Raw genomic sequence first — 19,927 nt, forward strand, 5'->3', positions numbered from 1 at the left:
GTCACAATTCAAGGTATAATATGAGTACAGGGCTCAGTGATTGAAATGCGATACCCAGGCAGCATGGTGGCCAGAGCTTTTTTGTGCCACCGTTGGATGCTGGGGACGTTGAGGTTGTGCACTTTTGTGTTGCATGAAAATGAGTCATTTTGGTGCATTATGATGCAATTGGGCCCCCTCGGTGATCACCCAGCGCTCACCGGTGGTGCAAGAATCACCGGCTGCCATGCTGTTCGAGTATCACATTCGAGTACACAAGATTCACAGTGATAAAGAACATTATGCAAAAATGCTTCTGTTACTTGAGGGCATGGGTTCAAGCTCTTCCAGCAATCTTTTTGTGGCAAACTTGTATACATTCTCTCAGTAAGCTTGAATGTCAGCGCTGTTTGTTCGAACAGTCTAGTCAGTGTATTTGTTCAACCTGCTTCCTAAATGGTCAAACACTGTTAGTGCTCCACGATTACAACCTTCAAATGTCTAGGTCTTTGTTTTTGCAGAACAGAGCTTACTGCAAAAATAATATTAACACTGTTTTCTTTCGTTTCTTTCGGTAGGGGATTCTCATGCGAATGAGCAAAGCAGCTGCCACTGTCAATGAATGGAAGGCATTCTACAAGGTGTGAATCTATAATGCACTCTGTTAAAATGGTTACCCATTTTGGCAATACTGGGTGGTACGCATGCATGAGAGTGACCTCAAATGTCGTGGGAGTAGTGCTTGGAAGATGTTACAAATTGGATTTGCTGAGTAATGCATTTTGGTTTAAACGAATAACGCATTGCAGGCAAACACTAGAGGAACCAACAGGACTGTGTTCGTGTATTGCTGCCGTCTTCACGCCCCCCCCCCCCCCCCCCCCCTGCACTGCTCATGAAAGTGCAGTGTAAAACAATCCTTCTCTCAAAGCAGATGTGTGCGTGATGACATGACAATTTTTTGGTAAATGGTTAAATAAGAAGCATCCAGAGACTTTGTATGTAGAAAATGGTCCCATTCACAATGAGGAAGATCACACAGTTGGTAATAAAGGCAGTCTCGTTTTAGGGAAACAACTTGGGTGTCTCACATGGCATGCTGACATATGGTACCAGCCACATATATAAGCATGGATTAGCCATATTTGCCACCAATACTTGTGTGTTTGGCAAAATGCTTGTTCTTGATGCCTTGCTCAAATAAGTTCCGCAGAAATGTGCAATCTAGAGGAAGTTTCTTGTAGGGAAATATTGTTACATTCCCCCTTGGCTAGTAGAATGCTTTTGGACGGGGACAAACTTTTAGGGGTGTGCGAATAGTGATTTTGAAACCGAATCGAATACAAGTCGAATAGCACAAGAAGTGAATCAGTCAAATGTGGAATACTTTTCGAATAGTTTTCGGATGAGCAGCCATTATCACAAATGAAAACAATGTTCCAAACAAGCAAGTTCCTGTCATTACATAGTGTGACTGTGTGTGATGTGAAGCGTTGTTAATAAAAAGCTCAAATCGATCATTAGAACTGAACAAGTAGTTTCTCCGCATGCACAGGGTTCTTCAGAAAGTGCGAATGATCCCTGTACAAACTGTAAAGTATGGCTGCCTAAGTGACATAGCCTGCTCCACTATGCAGGTTCTCAGGTTTTATGTCTACACTCATGTCTCATGTTTGATGTCATTTTTTATATCTGCGCGGTGATATTGTGCCATACTCTTGCTCCAAATTTATGTTTATCTGAGTAGTTACAGTCTCAAATTTACAAAAAGTATTCCAAAAATATTCGAACTTACGAAAAGTGACTACTCAATTCAGAGACCGAGTCAAATGGGATACTATCTGATTCTATATTCAAAAGTTTCGAAAATTGCACACCTCTACAGATTTTTCTGTAAATTTTGCATTCAAAGGACACCTAAGTGGGGTACCTTACTGCAGCATTCCTGTACAGCCATGTTGATGGCCATATTTCCGTATGTATTCATTGGCTGCGTGATGTGTTTATTTCACATTAATTCTGCAAATTATAATGTCACTCAGAAACAACAACAACAAAAAAAAGATGACTAAATATAGTCTGCAGGGGTTATTCCTTTGGGCACTGTATAAACTACCGAATAGAATGTAACTCTCAGTTTCATTTAGGTAGGATTGTGCTAGGCGAAAATGAGGACCACATAGTTCTTTTAATTTTACCTTTAGCTTCCTTTTATTGGAGCTGCACCCATCGGTGTTAGGCCCAAACCTAACTCTGATGCTGCTTATTCAAATACATGTAAAATGCACAAATGTTTTTATGAGACAGCCACTGGACCAATCTAAACTACATTTGTTGCATTTGAGAGAGAAGGTTAAATTCTAGTGACTGTAGCCAGCACAACTTTGATTTAGGGTTTCGAATTAAAAAATGAATTGCTCAAAATTCGTAAGTTTGAAAAAAATAGAAGCATGATTACAAATCCGTAACTCAGCATTAGAAACAAATATTGCATTTCTGTAAACTGCACCTGTTTGAACATATAAAACAGGCAAATTTAATATATGAACTTGTAGCTTATGTGAATTTGTTGTGAAGTTTAAAGTGGTTTTGCAGAAGTCCTACTCGCAAATTAGTATATTCCAGAGCAGTGTATAATATATCAATTTTTCCAGCTTTAAATGTATTATGTGCAGTTTGCAGAATTGTAACATTGTGTTTCAATTCTGAGTTAGAGTTGGGAACTTCATAGTTACGTTTCTCGAAATATTGCTGTATTCAAGAATTTTTGTAAAGAACTGTTAGTCTAAGCAAAAAATTCACTTCTAACGGATACTAGAGTGAACATTTTCTTTTAGATGCAACAAACGACATCATATTCGGGGCAGTGGTTGCTGAAAAAAAAAACAATTTCTGCATTTTCATGTATTTAGATAGGTGCCCTCAAGCTAAACCTTCCTCTTAGGTGAAGATCCCAAACTTCTAAAACCCAGAAAAAAATACTTGCAAACCTCAGAGCACCCTAAATAATTTATTATAATAGCTTTTCTACAGCCATTTTTAGTTTAATTTCTACTGTGTCGTGACGTCATGATGCAGGTGGTGGTCATGTTGAAACAGGACATTGTGATGTTTTAACACTCACTTTGGCTCGCTCAGTTGCCTCCTATGCTGGTACTCGTGATACAGAACGTATCAGCATAGGGGATGACCCAGCGAGTGTCAAAATGTCACAATATCCGTCTCCCCCCGTGACCACTTTCTGCGTCATGATGTCACGCTACAGTAGAAATGAAACTGAAAGTGTGGCTGTAGAAAAGCTGTTACATCAAATTATTTAGGGTGCTTGAGACTTGCCAGTATTTTTTCTGGGGTGTAGAGGTCCCGGACCTTCCTTTAATGCAAAAGAGTGAAGAGTCAAAAATATGTCAGTACATTTTTGAAGAACAACAGGTGGCCAAAATTAATCTGTGGCTATGCCATTCCCCATAGCCAAATGTGCAGCTTCAAAATGTTAAACACAACAGCAAAATGCCGCAGATCTTTATTTTAGTATATTCACCTGCTTCCATCGGACTTGACGCATATGTATTAGAAATAGCTCAACTGATGCATTCAACAATGGTGCACAATGATCCATTACACTTCAATATATTTGCGCTGCGTGCAATACATGTTTTAATTTTCCTTGGGCCAGAAATACATCCAACAGAATATAGTTAGAACTTGCCAGTGCTCTCATCTGGAACTTTGTAGCTGATCATCAAACTTGGAAGCAAATTTAACCTATTTTTAAGGACTCTCATGACCCTTTCGTTGCCATGAAAATTGTGCTTATTTTCAGTGCTTTTATGTTTTATCATCTTATTAAGGCGAATGCCTTTTTAGGCTCATGGTGAAGTGTGCGTCAGCAGACCTGACTGCCGGAGTGTCCGCCTAAGTGTCGTCACGCCATATGAAGACAGATTAAAGAATGAAAAATTATTGGTAGTGACAGTGAATGGTAACGTTATGATATAGATTGGTAAAGGTTAATGACTAGTAATTACTACTAATGGCATGTAATGACCACTAATGACTTCAAAATGACCAATATGTCTATGATGGCTTGTAATGACCACAATTGATTAGAAATGACTAGAAGTGTCTAGTAATGAGTAGTAATGACTTGCAATGACCAATATGTCTAACAAAAGCTTGTAATGACCACAATTGATTACAAATGACTAAAGATGCTTACTAGTGAGCAATAATGACTGAAATGACTTGTAATGACTAGTAATAATTATGAAATGACCAATATGTCTAACGACAACTTGTAATGACTACAATTCGTTAGAAATGACTAAAAATGCTTAGTAATGATTAATAATGACTTGTAAGGACTACAATATGACTAATATGTTTGACAACAAATTGTAACGACTACAATTGATTAGAAATAACTAAAGCTTCTTAGTAATGAGCAGTAATTACTAATCATCACTGAAATGACTTGTAACGACTACTGATGACTATGATATGATCAACTTGTCTAACAAGAGCTTGTAATGACCACAATTGATTACAAATGCCTAAAGATGCTTAGTAGTGAGCAGTAATGATTAATAAGAGCTTAGATAGCCAGTGAAGCTTCAGTTGAAGGTTGGTCTGAAATCGACTGCATTCTTTTGTGTGAATGAAAGCTCCACATGACGGGAAAGATTGCTCACAGTAATTTGAGCACGCATTGTTGAAGCTCTGATGGATAAAAGCAGCCCACGGGGAATAACATAAAGTTGCATTTTATATTAGTCAAACACAATTATCAAAATAACATGCACTCATGAGCATTACCATTGTATGAAACATCATTAAAACAGCCTAAATGTAGGATCAGAAGATCGTCAACCTGAGAGAAGCTTCTGTGTCTTCACTGCTGCTGTCATTTAAAAATTATGTTGCCAAGTCGACCATAGTGCCAATTTTGTGTCGTTTTATTGAAGGAGTGCTAGGAGCACTGGAGGCTAATCTCGGCGGTACCTCCAGTCTAAGTTTTATGGACTCCCCAATCTACCAAAATTGTAAAATCTGACAAATAGCTAAAGTTGAGTCATCATTTGAGAGGTTGCATTGTGTTGCTAGTAGAAGAATTCCAACAGAAATGTATAACAACGCGTAGAAATACTAGGATCAAATTGATCGATTTTTATAGGCGCTGTTACAAAAGAGTTAAATTCTCATGTACACTTGCATTTGTGAAATATTATTTTTCTGTGTTAATCATGTTTGTAATTTTATGCATTCTTGTTGTGATTGGACATGTTGCTATATACCAAGTGGTAATATTTCAAAAAATTATTTTCTTGAACCTTCAAACAAGGTTAGATCTCTTCGACTTTCATAAGAATGTTAATAATAAACTTCGAATAACATAACATCAAGCAGCCTCTGTAACGATAGAAAACATCTTTTCTTTCTTTTCTGTCGCAGACTTTTGTAAATGTCGTTGCCCTCATCGGCATTTGCCACTCCAGCCTTTCGTCTGAAAGCAGCATTGACATACTTGTGAAGGTGGGTGCGTTGCTGCTGGCCTGCCACCACTACTGTGTCACTTTAGTCTTGTGGAGACGGCAGGGCCCTTGTTTTATTGTTGTGTTGCATCATTTTCTGTGCAGATGACATCTCTGCAAGTTGAGGACCTTCTCAGGATCACTGCCCTCATTAAGAAAACAGTAAGTTGCCAAGTTCACTGTCATTGGCATACTTGGCTAAAGCAAAGCATGAGCTGTGATCCATTCCCCCAGTACAGTGTGCCTCATTATCACATTAAACACAGGGCAGGCAGGAGATGGAAATTTAAGATGATGAGCAAAACGAGAACAAGATGAAAAGCAGGCTCCTGCTTTCACCTTGTTCTCGTTTTGCTCATCGTCATTATCAGATTGCAGTTCTGGCATGCAAAACCCGGTAATTTAGGCACATGGACAGCATCATCCAGTTGCGCTGTGCTTTCTACAGCAATAGCTATGATGGGCTCGCTCTTCTAGTCATCTTGATGCTTGCCTTAGTTGTCAGTGCTTGCCGGTGTATGTTGCAGGAACCTCAAAGTGCTTTGCAAGGAATTTAAAAACCAAGAAAATAATCCCAGTGCCCTGCAAGATTTCAAACTCGGGGAATGCAAGTTGGCGATCTAAGATTTTTACCTTTCAGCTACTGCTGATGATATGGCACAGAAGAATACTGAGCTTAAAGCACTTGAGCTGCCAGACTCTGTGACTGATTGTCACGCTATGATTGGCTGACGCCGTGTCTTGCAGTTTATCTGTAAACCAGCACCAAGGCTAAAGAATCGAAACAAAGCCAGTGGTATGAAGTGAGAGGCAGGATAGAATTAAGAAAAATCTATATTCTCCACTTCACCACCGGAGAGTGCCAGTCCAACTCGAACTAGAGTTGTATCTGGATAAAGTATTCTTCTTTCAAAAGGAAATTGTGAGCACGAAACATTGCAAGGCTTACTCTACATAATATTGTGCCAGTTCTCGTGTCACCCTGTTGTATTACTGGTAAAAGTGCAACATTTTAAACACTTGATTCTAAATACATGAAAAATCACATTTACTATGAGCATAAATTAAAATGTCGAAAACGAAAACGACTAGACTATGTGAGTGCACTTCCAGGTTCACCTGCATTTGTGTTACTGGCTTTCTACAGGCAGCAAAGCACCCAGCGAGGTTGTTTAGTGGCTATGGTGTTATGTGACAAATAAATAGGTCTCTGAAAACATAAAAACATACCCGCATAAGCACAATGTCTTGCCGAAGAAGTAATCCAGCTGAAGTGAAACATTTTCGATGAATTTTTGGATGTTCAGTTTGGCACAAGTGAAGGTGCAATTTGTGCATTGTACCTGGTTATCTACTTTATGGAAAATAGACTTATTAAAGATCTCCTGTGGTAGATGTCACAGTTTGGTCACATCAGCTGAATTACTTCATACAGCAGACACTACTTGCAAGGCAAAATGCATAGGGGTGTTAGCTAATTAACAAAACTGAACTAATTAACTCTGTAATTAGTTACTTTTGAGCATATGTCACAATATCAGAATTCAAGCCAAGTAGTATTATGTTCTATTCATTAGTTGTATTCATTCAGTGAAAATCCTGTGCTTAGCCTGTCTTGAGTAGTGTCTTCAAAATTTATGGCAAAAGTAATTGATGTTTCATATAACAGTAACCAGCACTGTCAATGGTGGGTGATGCTGCATGATTCCATGTTAGTGGCATCAAAATTCAACTGGCCTTCTTTTTGTTTCACCCCAGCTTGACTTTGCAGAGTCCCAGGCCGCAGAGCGGTTTGTTGTCAACAGAGGCATTGACAGCACACTTGACGAGAGTAAGTGTGATGTTTCTATTAAGGGGTGCAATGCTTGCAGACTTTAATAGTGCACTTTGTTGAAGCCCCTGTATCTTTCAGAGAAACGTGTCTACAATGGCCTTCCTGACCTGTTGACTCGCATTGCTTATGGAGAGCTGGAGAAATTGGACCCCGAGATCACAGATTGCCAGGTTGTTTACCTGCCGCAGGTACTGGGTTTTAATGGGCATCTGGCTTTTTTGTTTTATTTCGATAGCAGTTATATGTACATTCCAAGCGAATTTCCGCCGTAGGCGTGAGGTTCCATGTAAAGTCCAAGTGTGATAAGGTCATGCCTCGCGCATTGTTTGCTGTGGGTGTGAGGTGAAAGCGCACGAGGGTGAGCCGAGGAGGATGGTGGCTTAATGTGTGCTGTCCTCCCGAATGCCCAGTGCTGGAGGTTACGTGATCAAATGCATGCTAGGGTGCGGGGGTGAGCGCGCGCCTTCACCTCTGCCCTGGCCGTGGCTGCGCATGGCTGGTTGTGGGGTGGAGTGCATACATGGGTCGTGCGCTCTATCTTGGAGGTAATCTGCAGCGGGTGGAAAGGTTAGGCGAGCCGAGATGACTGGTCGCCTCATGTGCGCTGTCTTCTCGTGCACCTAGTGCTGAATTTGGAGGTAGCATAACATCAAGTGTCTGACACGCATTGGAGCAAGAGGCTGCCTGAAGTGATTGATTGCTGCCCGAGGCTGGCACTCTTCATGCCAGTGTTGCGGCAGCGAGTGTTTGCAGTCATCGAGTGAGATCTGTTCATGTTTGCCTGTGTGTGCATCACACCCTGCTTTGTTTATTTAATTAGTAAGTAAATCTTTACTGCAGTTTATAGTGCTGATAAAACTACAAACCTTATTTCACGTAGTTGTCTAGTACTTGGTAAGGCTATCAGTGCTTCACCTTTGGGACAAAACTGTGACATTTGCTTCCAACAGAGGATGCATTTTGAGCCTCTGTGCTGTCTTGCTGCCAAACTGCTATGAAATTTCGGATCGCTTAAATAGCCTAGACTCGTATAGCGTAAATCTTTAGAGCAGACTGCATGAAAATTTTGTTTTTGAAATACATGTGGATGTGTCACAGGGATCTTGCAATGGTAGACATTTTTGATATCTTAACAGGCAAAAAAATTTTAAGAAAAATTATAATAATATGCTGCCGTTGCTGGTTGCTGTAAATGGCTCAGAACCTGGAATGATGACATCCAGTGTGGGTGCCTGGGCATGACCTCTTAGATGAGGCAACGTTTTTGCTGTGCTAAAAACCTCAGAGGCAACTGTCTGAGATTTGCGTCATATACACTAAACACCAAGTGCTTGTGTAATCTGGTTAGATGCCATTTGAAGACTGTTAATAAGAAAATTGGGCAATTACCAACCCTGCAGCTTTGCGAACATTGCTTCAATAGAATATACTGCTCACTTTGAACTCATTTAGTCAAAGTAAAATTTTGTTGCCGTTGGCCTTTTAACAAATGAAGTGTGTTACTCTATGATGCACTTATCTGCAACCAGACTGTGTGCTTTAGGGCTGTATTCCCGAACTATCAATATTGAGGGTATCACTTTTAGTACCCATTGATTGGCTAAAGTCAGCAAGTAGTGGGTGTGACAAAATTAACTATGTGGCTTTCTTTAGTGTTGCGCAGTTCACCACCTACATTGCATACATTTGGATTTCACTGGCACAATGCCCAACGATTGGTTACGTTCCATGCTGGCAAAATTGTTTGGTAAATGTAGGACCTCACTGGAGGCGTGTTACAGTGCGAGATGCATCAAATGATATTTCAATGCCTTTCGGTAATTTGAAAAGAACTCTGCAATGTATAAGTGCTGCCAAAACATTCCGCATCTCTTGTACTCTAGAGGCTGTCTGTAAGCTTTGTAGCTTCCACAAGTTTTGCAAGATTTTCCTCTTTTTTTCTTTTTTTTTTTTTTTCTTTGAGCGAGTCAGATAATGGACAGTGGTTTCAGAGTACAGTTGCATCAGAACATAGTAAAACCTCTAGCTCCTGCCATCCCAAGTTGCAGAGTTCCCTGTGGAGCTAGTGTTACAAGTTCGGATTTGGGCCAGTGAGGCTGAATTTTGACTAATGAATATGGCATTGCGTGGGTACTGTGCAGAAACACTTGTGCATAACCTATAGTAGTTCTTTTCCTGATAAGCACTTTTTAGTCACATTTTGTTTCATATCATTTTGTACAGAGTATTACTGCACATTTTTTAATGAATTCCAGGCACGAGGGCTGTGGGTAATAAACTGCAATGGTATGGAGCATAATATGCGGGAATATAAGTGCAGAATAAGCCTTTCTTCCCCCATAAAACAATTTATGACTGAAATACGAGTCTAGTTCCTGCAGTTCATGAGTTTGGCTATCAGTGTGGTTTCTGTGATGCTGATGTTATTGATTTTCTGTCGGTTTTATTGCAGTGACCTTTTTTCTTGCTTAGTAACCACCGCTTATGTTACTATTTTGTGTTCATGTAGTATTTCTGTGTACTGTAATTCTACCAAGGCACTTGGCTGAATATGGAAAAATACAGTTGTCACTGTGTAGTGTACAGATACTGTTGGCACACAGCAGTGATGTGCTAATGTGAAATAATATTAAGGGCATGCTATGATAAGCCTTGTTATTTAGTTCACGTTCTAATGCCACCTAATGCAAATGCCATCTACTGCTGCCGTTATCTCAATGTCAGACATGAGTCTGCAACCCCCTGAATGTCTGTTTAGTGTTAAATTTATTATTGTTGATGTTTTGCTTGAGTGTCTTTCTGCATTCAGTCCAACTTTCCACATTATCCGCCTTCCTCCACAAACATGTGCAGTCTGCAGTGTTCACCTCAAGCTTGTGTAATGAAGCCAACAGTGTTAATTTGATCCAGAGCATGCTCTTCGTCACATTAAACAATCTCCCTCTCCTTTAATTTAGATTGGCTATCTGCTCACTATTGCCCAAGGTGCACCAGGAACTCATGAGCCTAATCTCCAGTTCATGGTATGCGAATGCAACACATCATTGCAGCTGATGTTGCCTTGCTTTTTTACTTTAGCTAATAATTGTAACTTACTTGATACACTATGCAGTATGGTCTCGTGCTATGCTGTGCGCTTTTAAAGCACTACTTTCAAGGCAATAAGGAGACGTATGCATTCACTTCTCTCACTTCATTGCAGTTTTCGTGTGACAACAAAAGTTATTTTAAGACAGGAACAATGAAGAGTGAGTTGGAATTGTTTGCTTTTCCGTGCCTAGAAATCCTCCTTTGTGTGCGTTGCCTACACTACCAATTATTTATTTGCAGCTCTGGATGGGCTCTTGGGTGATACTCTTTATGAGATAATTGGTATGTGTCTGGTAGTTCATTATAGTGCACTGTGTCTTTAAAATGATTATTGCCTTGGCGCTAACTTGATAGATAGCACTTCAACAAATTGCCAGCCAAGGTTATTTCAAGTTATGATGCTTTATACTTATGTGATAACTGCAATACTTCAGACTATGGTAGCACTCAATTTAACCTGCTGTTTTATTATGTAGTTCAATAAAGGGAATTGAAATACAGTTACGATTGCTATAAAACAACTCAAGTTAACTCAAAACAAACTCAAGAAACAAGACAATCACCTTCATTTAAGTGAGTTTTTTTTTTTTTTTTCACCTATCTGCAAACTGTGCAAAGATTATTTTCACGCATGCATGGTAGCAGTATATTGTGACAGAACATTGTAAGGTCAATTAAAATGTTTTCTAATGGCTAGCCTTATCAATTAAAATGTTCTCTAATGGCTATCCTTATCTGGTCACTGCACAGATAGGGAAACAGAGATCATGCACAAAGTTCAGAACATGATCCTCGAGGTTGCAGAGTCATTCCTGGAGGCTGTCTCCGTCTGTGGGGAACTCGATGCGTATGTTGCCATTTGCTTTCGCTTGTTTTGCAGCAACCACGCTGTACTGCAGTTATTTCATGCAAGTCTCAAAATTTTGTTTTGTCCACTATGTTTTCAAAGTACCATACACTATTTATTTCAAAGCTGCTTCATTCGAATGGAGTTTTTATTTGTTTCAAGTACTCGATTCTGACGTGCCCTTTATTGAAACATGCACCCAAATTTTTTTCGGCCAGATATTAAAAAATTTTAATGTCCTTGACTGTAACAAGCATCTCGATTTTCGTACTTCATTATAAATGCAATTCCCTTGATTATTCACTTGACAGTTTCACGGTGAGAATGAGGGTTAGGTAATTTTGTTTGTACTGTTAAAAAAAGAAAATTTATTGTATCTGAGCAACAGTAGACTGGGCATTACTTATCATCGCTGTCAAAGGATTGCTTATCACTGTCAACTGTCCAAATGCTGACATCTTTGTTGCTATCTGTGACTTTTAAAGTACTATATTTTTAAATGCCCTGCGCACCATGGCAGCCTATGTAGATATTCTGGAATATATTATGTCCTAATAAACTCATGCAGGCACAGATCTACTGCTGCTCACACAGCTGTAGGGACATGTGGATTGGATTGGATTATAGAAATTTTAGCGTCAATGATAGCTTGTCACTTTTATATTCAGTTTCATTTTTGAATAGAGAAAATACAGTGATTTCCTGAGCAAATAAGTGCCACGGTTGATGCTACCTTAAGCAGACAAAAAAATGTCAGAGCCATTGAGGAATTCAGATATGACTGTTTAAGAATTTGTTAACAAAGTTGTGTAACCATACTTGTTATTTACAAAGGTGGCAAGCATTAAATTCAAATGACTTGTGATGACTGTGCAATACGTGCAATGGCTGTACCATGTTCCACTGAGTTCACTTGGAAGCGTTTGTGCCACACTTGGGAGTTTTGGTAAAACATGCTTTCCCCACTGAGTTGCAAAGTATAGTTTTCAGTTATTTTTACCGTAGCTTGCTAACATAACGAGCATGCTCAAATGCACTGTGATCGCATCACTGCAAAACCTTATCAGCCACCTTCTGAAATTCTGATTGTGCCTCCTCTGTTTGGTCAAACCTTATATGAATGTAGCAAGACCTATTAAGATGCCTGCCATGTAAATATTTCTTGACTGATGTACATTTGAAGTAACAAATACGGTACATGCTGCTTACGCAGCACTCTGGATGTTTTTTTTAAAGTTAGCATTTCAATATTTGTGCAGTGGCCGGGGGAATTCAGCTTTTCAGTTTGCAATGTTGCAGCAATTCTTTCTCATGGCAGCCACATTCTGTTGGGGCCAGCATGCAGATGGTGTGCTGTGATATAGGTGCACATTGGAGAACATGTGGTACTTAAAAATAATTTGGAGCCCTTTACTTAAGATTTTCTGGTAGCCTAGGCATAGCTTTAAAATGTTAAACTCAGCAGTCATCACCCTTCAAAATTTCAGACTGCTCTGTCTTGCCCTCGTCGCACGTGAGCACAACTATGTGCGGCCCATCCTCAACAGCGAAACTGCCATTATCATCAATAACGGAAGGTAAGATATAGTCAAACTCTGTTATAATGAACAGGTTCATGCACTAGGGTAGTTTGATATATCAAGTAATTTGGATCTGTCTGAACTCTGATATAACGAGCTTTTATAAGGAGCCCATTGCACATGAATGAAGCAAAGCCACGTGACAGTGCTGAAATACCGCGGGGTGACCTATCTCTCACAACAGCATATGTAACGCAGCAACTCCGATAGGGTCTACCTTTTTATCGGGCTGTGTCGTATTGCATGTTAGCAGATTCCATCCGAACATGCTGACAAGCATGCTCGACTGCATGCATGGAACAAGTCATCTTTAAAAAAAAACCACATGCAGGAAAATAAAAAGGTAGTCGGGGGTGACACGCTAAATTTTCAGTAGGTCTAATGTTGTTCATTCTGTTTTAGTGGATTTTTTATGCGAAGCATACTAGCCGCACAGCCACGCTTTTTCTTGCTGCGCCGCGCGCGGCCGTGTAGCTACCATATGACGTCATAACAGCTGCAAAAGCGGAGGCTCAACTCGCGCGCTCGCTTGCGGCCGCGTAGCTACATAGCCGAGTCTCAGCTCGTGCACTCGCCTGCATGAGTTGTTTCTTCGTCTAGCCGAACCAAATATAGCCAAGCAACAGCAGTTCACCAGGCTAAACAGTGGTTCAACAACTAAAATAAAGGCTAGTATGCTTCGCATCCTGGGCTTAACCTTAGCTAAGCCACAGCCATTTTTTTTGCTTGAATATCGCTTAAGATGTTTTGCCTGTTTTATATAGAGCATAATTTGCTGTACCAGTGTTTGTTGTAATCAGGTTTGACTGTATGCCCCAATGGGTAAAAAATAACCTTCCTGGAAGTGCTTGAAATATTTATATGTCACAAGTCACAGCCGGTTACACCTGGTACCTTGAAATAAAGTGTTAGCCTGCTTGCTATATGCTTACTATGTATTGTCTGCAGTGTATTCATTATTGAAGGAAGTAGCGAAAATAAAGTGCATCTATGTAGAGGCTTAGCAAAAAAATCTTGCTAGGCATTGCAAGGCGTTGGAAGGGCAAGTAGTAAACTTGTGCGAATATTCTCTTTTCGAATATCCATTCGAATATTATGCTATTCGATATTCGCTTTGACTTGAATTTCAGTATTCGAAGTTTAGAAAAGATTGAAACAAATTAATCTGCATATATTTCCACATACAAGCTGCACCTCTAATTACAACTACCCGAAAAAAAATTTAAAAAGTATGCGCGTATAGCCCACGGAAATAACTGCGTGCAACACCTGAATCTTTGTAAAGGTAGTCCCCAATTTCAGATGCACAAATTGTCAACGTCATATTTTCAGCCAGCTACTCTGTTTCCCACCTCTCTGGCGACGCTGATGGCATAGAACTTTGGCCTGAAGGTGGTTTCACAGCGGTGGGGGCCACGCTGCTGTAAAACGACACCCCAAGTTGAAATTCACATATGAGTCGCAATCGGATTTCACTGTTAAATTTAAACAAAAATGTGTGTCTTTGCACTTGGAGAACTCGTTAAACTCGCACGCAGACAGAAAGCATAAAGCTGAATTTGCGCAACGCAACATAAACTCGCTGTTGTGCAGTCAAGGTCGCAAATCACAGAATCGCAATGACATACAGCAGGCGAGCACAAAATGCTCCTGTAGCCTCAACCATCACTATATTTTAAGTAGACTGAAGCACAATAGTAAGCAAGAACCTGTAAACAAATTTTCTATGTGGCTGGAGTTGTCAGAAATGTCGGACTTGCATTTCTGCACTAAAATATTATTCTAGTAATAACGGCACTTTGAAAACAGAGATGAAAACTGTTTACTGTTTTGCAAGCAAAGAACCGGCTTCTTTTTTTAGTTTTGTTAATATCTTGCTCTTATGTCAAGGTTTTATGCAAATCCCACTACTATTCCAACTATTCCCTTTGAAATTATTCAACACTTATTACTATTCACTTCGACGTCGCTTCGAACCAAGAAATTAATATTCACACAAGCCTATCAAATGGTGGTGGCCAATATTAGCCAAGACTTTGGCAGCGTAGGTGGCACAGAGCACAGTGCCTGTGAGAAGTCGTCGAGAATATCGTCGAGTCGTCGTGTATTGTCACAGTGTGGTGGCGATGCAGAACAGGGATGTGCCAAATTGTTGAGTCACGAATCTAACTCGTTATTAGGCGAACTTGTGCCCAGAAAAACAGCTTACACTCAAAGCACAATGATAGTGATGAACACAGTCATTGATCATCGTCTGTGGTTCAAATGCGTCGGCTATTTTGTACACAACTAAGTGTACATTCCAGTTTTATCGCTGGCACTCGCATACTTTACAGAATGTACTCTCCCACTCACTTTGTGCATGCAATCTGATTAGACAAGATTTTTTTCTCTATAGGATCCACAACAACATTCACGAAAGTTCGATGCATGTAGGCACATCTCGCGCTGAGCAATATCTTTATAATAGTAGTTAGCTGGTGAAAAATGGTCTCCAGGGAACAATAAGAAATATTTGTGTGTCAGTATGAACTCATTGCACCTTTTGAAGTGGCCACCGAAAGCCAACACACAGTGTGAACTAAGCACCAAACCTAAAGTACTGGGGACAAAAAAAAAAAGAAAGAGGAACACACCAAGTCAAATGCAATGTGATGCAGAGGCTTGAAATACGCTGTGATAAATATAGGTTGGCTATTGCCAGTGCATTTTCTTTCACTCGTCGTGATAACAACCCTGTAACTCTATTTTATTTCGTGCAGGCATCCTCTAGTTGAGAGTGCAGGCAACAGCTTTGTGCCAAACACATTCTCCAGTGGTGGCCCTCACTCTAAGATCAAGGTCATCACCGGTCCCAACAACTGTGGGAAGAGCATCTACCTCAAACAGGTTTGTGTGTGCATTCACCTGAGGATAAGCAAATGCTGGACTGATGAATACTCTCTTGCTTCACCAGCTGAACATTCCTTGGTACTGTTGTGCATATACTGTTTTATTTTAGTAATCTCTTTGAGTTGTCAAGAGGACCATTGGTTAAACTACATTTCACAACTACAGCAGGGCTTTAAGTCTCCCTTCAGTGGTAGAGGGGGGGAGGTCTCACAGGGCAGTGACCAATATAGCGCGCATGTACTCACGCATGCTTGTATATATGTATATATCAGCCCACAAATCATGATCAAATAATTCTTCGAAAATTTGGAGAAATTTAACTGCCCCGCAAATGGTACTACTGGCGATAAAATAACTTCCAGCGCTTATCGAATTCTGTTGTCGTGGCTGTGATTTAAATGAGGTCTTTAAGAAAAAAGAAGAGATACTGTGAGACCACTGCATGAAGAGACTATCTACTAGGTATAGTTTGTACAGGCCTGGGGAACACTTGTTTGGTGCAAGTTATGTGCAAGAAAATATCATATGTTTTCTTTGCGCCCTCGAAATATCATGCTTACTATGTGTCAAGGTCAAAGTCCAGACAGAATGCTTGCATGACTCTAATGAGCTTCTTGACTTGTGGAGTATAACAGTGCTCAGTACACGAGAGTCCATAAGGCTTCGATATCTGTATCTTTTCACAGGTTGCTTTGATAGTTTACATGGCTCACATCGGAAGCTTTGTCCCGGCGGAGTCCGCACAGATTGGCGCTGTGGATTGCATTCTCACTTGCATGTACTCGGAGGAGTCACTGCTGCATGGGTTGTCATCCTTTGGGATGCAACTCAATCAGGTACATGGTGCAGCCAGCGCTTTTAACCAGGGTGGAAAGCTCAGTGAAAGAAATTGTTGGGCTTGTTGACGTGTTCTAAAGACAGGTCAAAAGTTTTTGAAATAATACCCACCTGCGTGACACATTTGGTTAGTCACAAATGTTTCTGTTAGGCAAGTCTGGTACTGCCTTGGTACCATGCCTACTAGTACGGAATCGTCGCCAGACATACCAGATGTTATGGTCTTGTAACTCATACAGCAGATAACAGGTGGTCTCATGTTTGTGGGGAAGGATTGTAAGATTGTGGAGCAAGGAAAGGGAAGTGTGGTTTAGCAAAGCAGAGAATTTGAGGAAATAACAAAATCATTGCTAGGATAAGCATAATTGCAGTTGGCATAGGACTGGGTAAATAGTAATAGATATCTGAAAGATGCCTTCGTCCAGCAGTGGGCTCCAAACAAGGTGGTGACATCTGGCACATGGGTTCCTAAGGCTGAATGTATGCACATTCGGCTTCTGTTAATTTGATCCTTATGGTATCGACAAAATTGATTGAATGATCCAACAGGCCAAATTGAACACGATGCAGAAAGAAATGCCAAAATGCACTGCTGATTCACTTGGCAGTATTTGCCTGGTTCTAGCATGCCCCTGACTCAAACGTGAGCCCACTTTCTATGGGTCCAAAGTAAAAACACAATGTAGAAATGACAATAAAGCTTGCAAAAAAAAAGTAGAAATTTGACATGCATCCGATTCTTTAAATCACCTTCGCTGCACGATAGTTTAAAGCCAGCCACAATACAGGCGTGTTAAGTGCTAAAGCACAGGAACGCCTCAACGGGATTTTGGTTTCGTGTCCGATTGCACCGCGATGGCAATTCTCGGCCGAATTTGTTTGATAAGAAAAAAAGGTACACGTTAGATTCTAGTAAATACCTTGATGAGACATTGTGAGCTATGGTTATTGCTTGAAAAGCTTCCCAGGGCAGGCCGAAAATAGACGTTTATTGACAGGAGATGACGTGTGTTCAGTGCATTCACTGTCCCCCTAAGATCCGCCGTGACAGACGCTACAACTAAATGGGTCACTATTTTGGTTACCATATGGGTCAAGCATGTGCGTGCTGATGGGTCATGTTCGAATTCTCTGACGGAGGCCAATTTTAGGATCGAAATAACGAAAGTTTGGGCCCTTAGAAAGGCACCGGCAGCAGCCGGCACCTTTGGTCAAGATCGAATCAATAAAAAAAATATCTAATTAATCATAGTCAATTGGACGGAAGTCTACTGTATACTTCTCTGGGCTTAGTATTGTAGGTAGAAATTGCAATTCCACTCAAACTTTTGGGAGCATTTCGTTCGAAGAAAAAGGCAACACATTCATCAGCCAGAATGCCACTATGTGCTCCAGAATGGTTTAGGCAATGTTCATTTGAAAGCCGTATGCCAAGTTCACTGCTTTATCCGCTATGCTCACCACTTGGCGAACCAAGTCTCTCTCTCTCTCTCTCTCTCTCTCTCTCTCTCTCTCTCTCTCTGTGTGTGTGTGTGTGTGCGTGTGCGTGCGTGTGTGTGTGTGTGTGCATACATGCCTGCACGTGTGTGTTCGTGCATATGTACACACTACCTTCTACCTGATACAGATTTGAGTTGGCATCTGCAGCCTAAGCCATCTCTGATGCCTTCCTTTTTCAAGCAAGAAGAAGACGCGAGACGCGTCTTCTTCATCACAGTAAAGAATCCGAATCACTCCACCACCTTCGTCTCAGATTCTGCTGATATGCCCTGATATGAACACTGCTAATACATTTTTGAATCTCGTGATTTAGGCTGATATGGCACAGCAAAGGGTGCTTTTCAGTTATGTGGCAATTGACTTACCATTGTAGTTGTACACATGTACAATTGCAATATTAACATTTGCCCCTTACATTACGCCACACTGTGCACGTTCTAATTTTTCTTTACCGTTAGCTTGGTTCACAGAAACCAGTGTGAAGCAATCTGAAAGCCCTTAGCTTCTGCATTTGTCTACTCCTATTCTGAACATAAATGATACTGTGCACCCCTTCCCCCACTTTACTTGTTTGCTCTCTTAGGCTCAGAGTAATTTTATGCATAAACTTTTTTTTTTTTTTGCTGCCCAAATTACTCTTAGATGTCCCACATCTTCCAAGAAAGAAGTGGGAAGTCACTTGTCATTATGGATGAATATGGCAAGGGGACCAAAGTGGTAAGTGGCATTTGAAGCAATACTATAGATTATAGTGCAGGTATCACGATTCATGAAACCTCAAAGGCAAAACTAATAGAGAAAAACCAATTGAGCTCTTGACTTTGCCTCCCTAATAGTCGGCCGTAATAATGTTACAGTTCTCTGTGGACTGGCCCTCAAAAGCAAATCCCCAAAAATTTCTAAACTCGTTATTTATGATTACATTCCATTGGTTTCTACTGTGCTCCAACTCAGTTTGCACCAATGTGGAGTTCTCCAGCGATTGGAAACAGAGAAGAGTTGCCCTAGCTGAACATGCTAGCTGCTCCCAGAGCGATCGGTGTAGCCACATGATTGAGTTTCTGTCGGATCTCGATTGCACTCCCAGAGTGGTGTTGCGAGGGCCTTCGAACACTCTGAGTGCTCTGAATGAACCATGTGAATGTGTTTCAAGAGCTCAGTTTCAACAGCCGAATGTGCACTGCACTGTGGGTCGGTGTAATTCTGCCACATCCTATTTTATTTTTATGTTGGCATAGTCGAACTCTGTAGTTATCTTGAACAGGCTGGTGCACTAAAAATAGATGCTATATCATGTAATTCACTATACCCAAACATGCCTGTGGTGAACTTAAACTTTTGTAATGCATATTTTAATACAGATTTGCCATCCCTAGTGGAAAAAAGGAGCCACGAAGGAATCCATATATTCAAAGCAAAACTGTACAGGCAGTAATTTTTGCCTGTGCCTGAAAGTGTTCCTCAGCCTCACTAAGAATTGCATTCTCAGTGTGTGGGGATTGTGTAGACATGCTCCAGGCCACTTGCTTCAATGTCTGCAATGTTTGCATTTGGGAGGAATTTTTCTTTCTACACGTTTACACTAGCAAAAAACATTACTTTCATGGCCAGAAATACAGGCCATAATGTGCACAAGATGCCCTAAAGCTCTCTCTTGGTGGTTGTCCGCTTGGTGCTACGTAACTGAATGGACATCCAGTAATTACCAATTTGGATTTCTTTGGTATGTGAAAATGACCTATATGGGAGCATCTTTTGCAAATTTTGGCTATGTTGTAGTAAATCTCTAGATTCCTGTGCAGATTTTTCAAATCAACAAGCTGCGTACAAATTGCAT

General features: G+C 40.6%; 1 protein-coding gene across 4 annotated transcripts in view; it reads left to right on the forward strand.

The window, feature by feature from the left end:
- Window positions 1-19,927, forward strand: part of LOC135903683 (mutS protein homolog 5-like) — a 29,382-nt gene that overhangs the window by 5,724 nt on the left and 3,731 nt on the right. For 3 of the 4 annotated variants that reach the window (XM_065434015.1, XM_065434018.1, XM_065434016.1), the window contains 13 exons: window positions 558-620; window positions 5,431-5,511; window positions 5,616-5,672; window positions 7,269-7,341; window positions 7,423-7,532; window positions 10,302-10,367; window positions 10,547-10,592; window positions 10,675-10,716; window positions 11,185-11,281; window positions 12,769-12,858; window positions 15,624-15,750; window positions 16,440-16,589; window positions 18,733-18,807. In XM_065434015.1, the coding sequence (XP_065290087.1) occupies window positions 558-620; window positions 5,431-5,511; window positions 5,616-5,672; window positions 7,269-7,341; window positions 7,423-7,532; window positions 10,302-10,367; window positions 10,547-10,592; window positions 10,675-10,716; window positions 11,185-11,281; window positions 12,769-12,858; window positions 15,624-15,750; window positions 16,440-16,589; window positions 18,733-18,807 (1,077 nt within the window). The remainder of the gene's footprint in view (window positions 1-557; window positions 621-5,430; window positions 5,512-5,615; window positions 5,673-7,268; window positions 7,342-7,422; window positions 7,533-10,301; window positions 10,368-10,546; window positions 10,593-10,674; window positions 10,717-11,184; window positions 11,282-12,768; window positions 12,859-15,623; window positions 15,751-16,439; window positions 16,590-18,732; window positions 18,808-19,927) is intronic. The other variant, XM_065434017.1, reaches the window with a different exon arrangement.

This window comes from Dermacentor albipictus, chromosome 9 (assembly GCF_038994185.2).
Source record: "Dermacentor albipictus isolate Rhodes 1998 colony chromosome 9, USDA_Dalb.pri_finalv2, whole genome shotgun sequence".
NCBI classification, from domain to species: Eukaryota; Metazoa; Arthropoda; class Arachnida; order Ixodida; family Ixodidae; genus Dermacentor; species Dermacentor albipictus.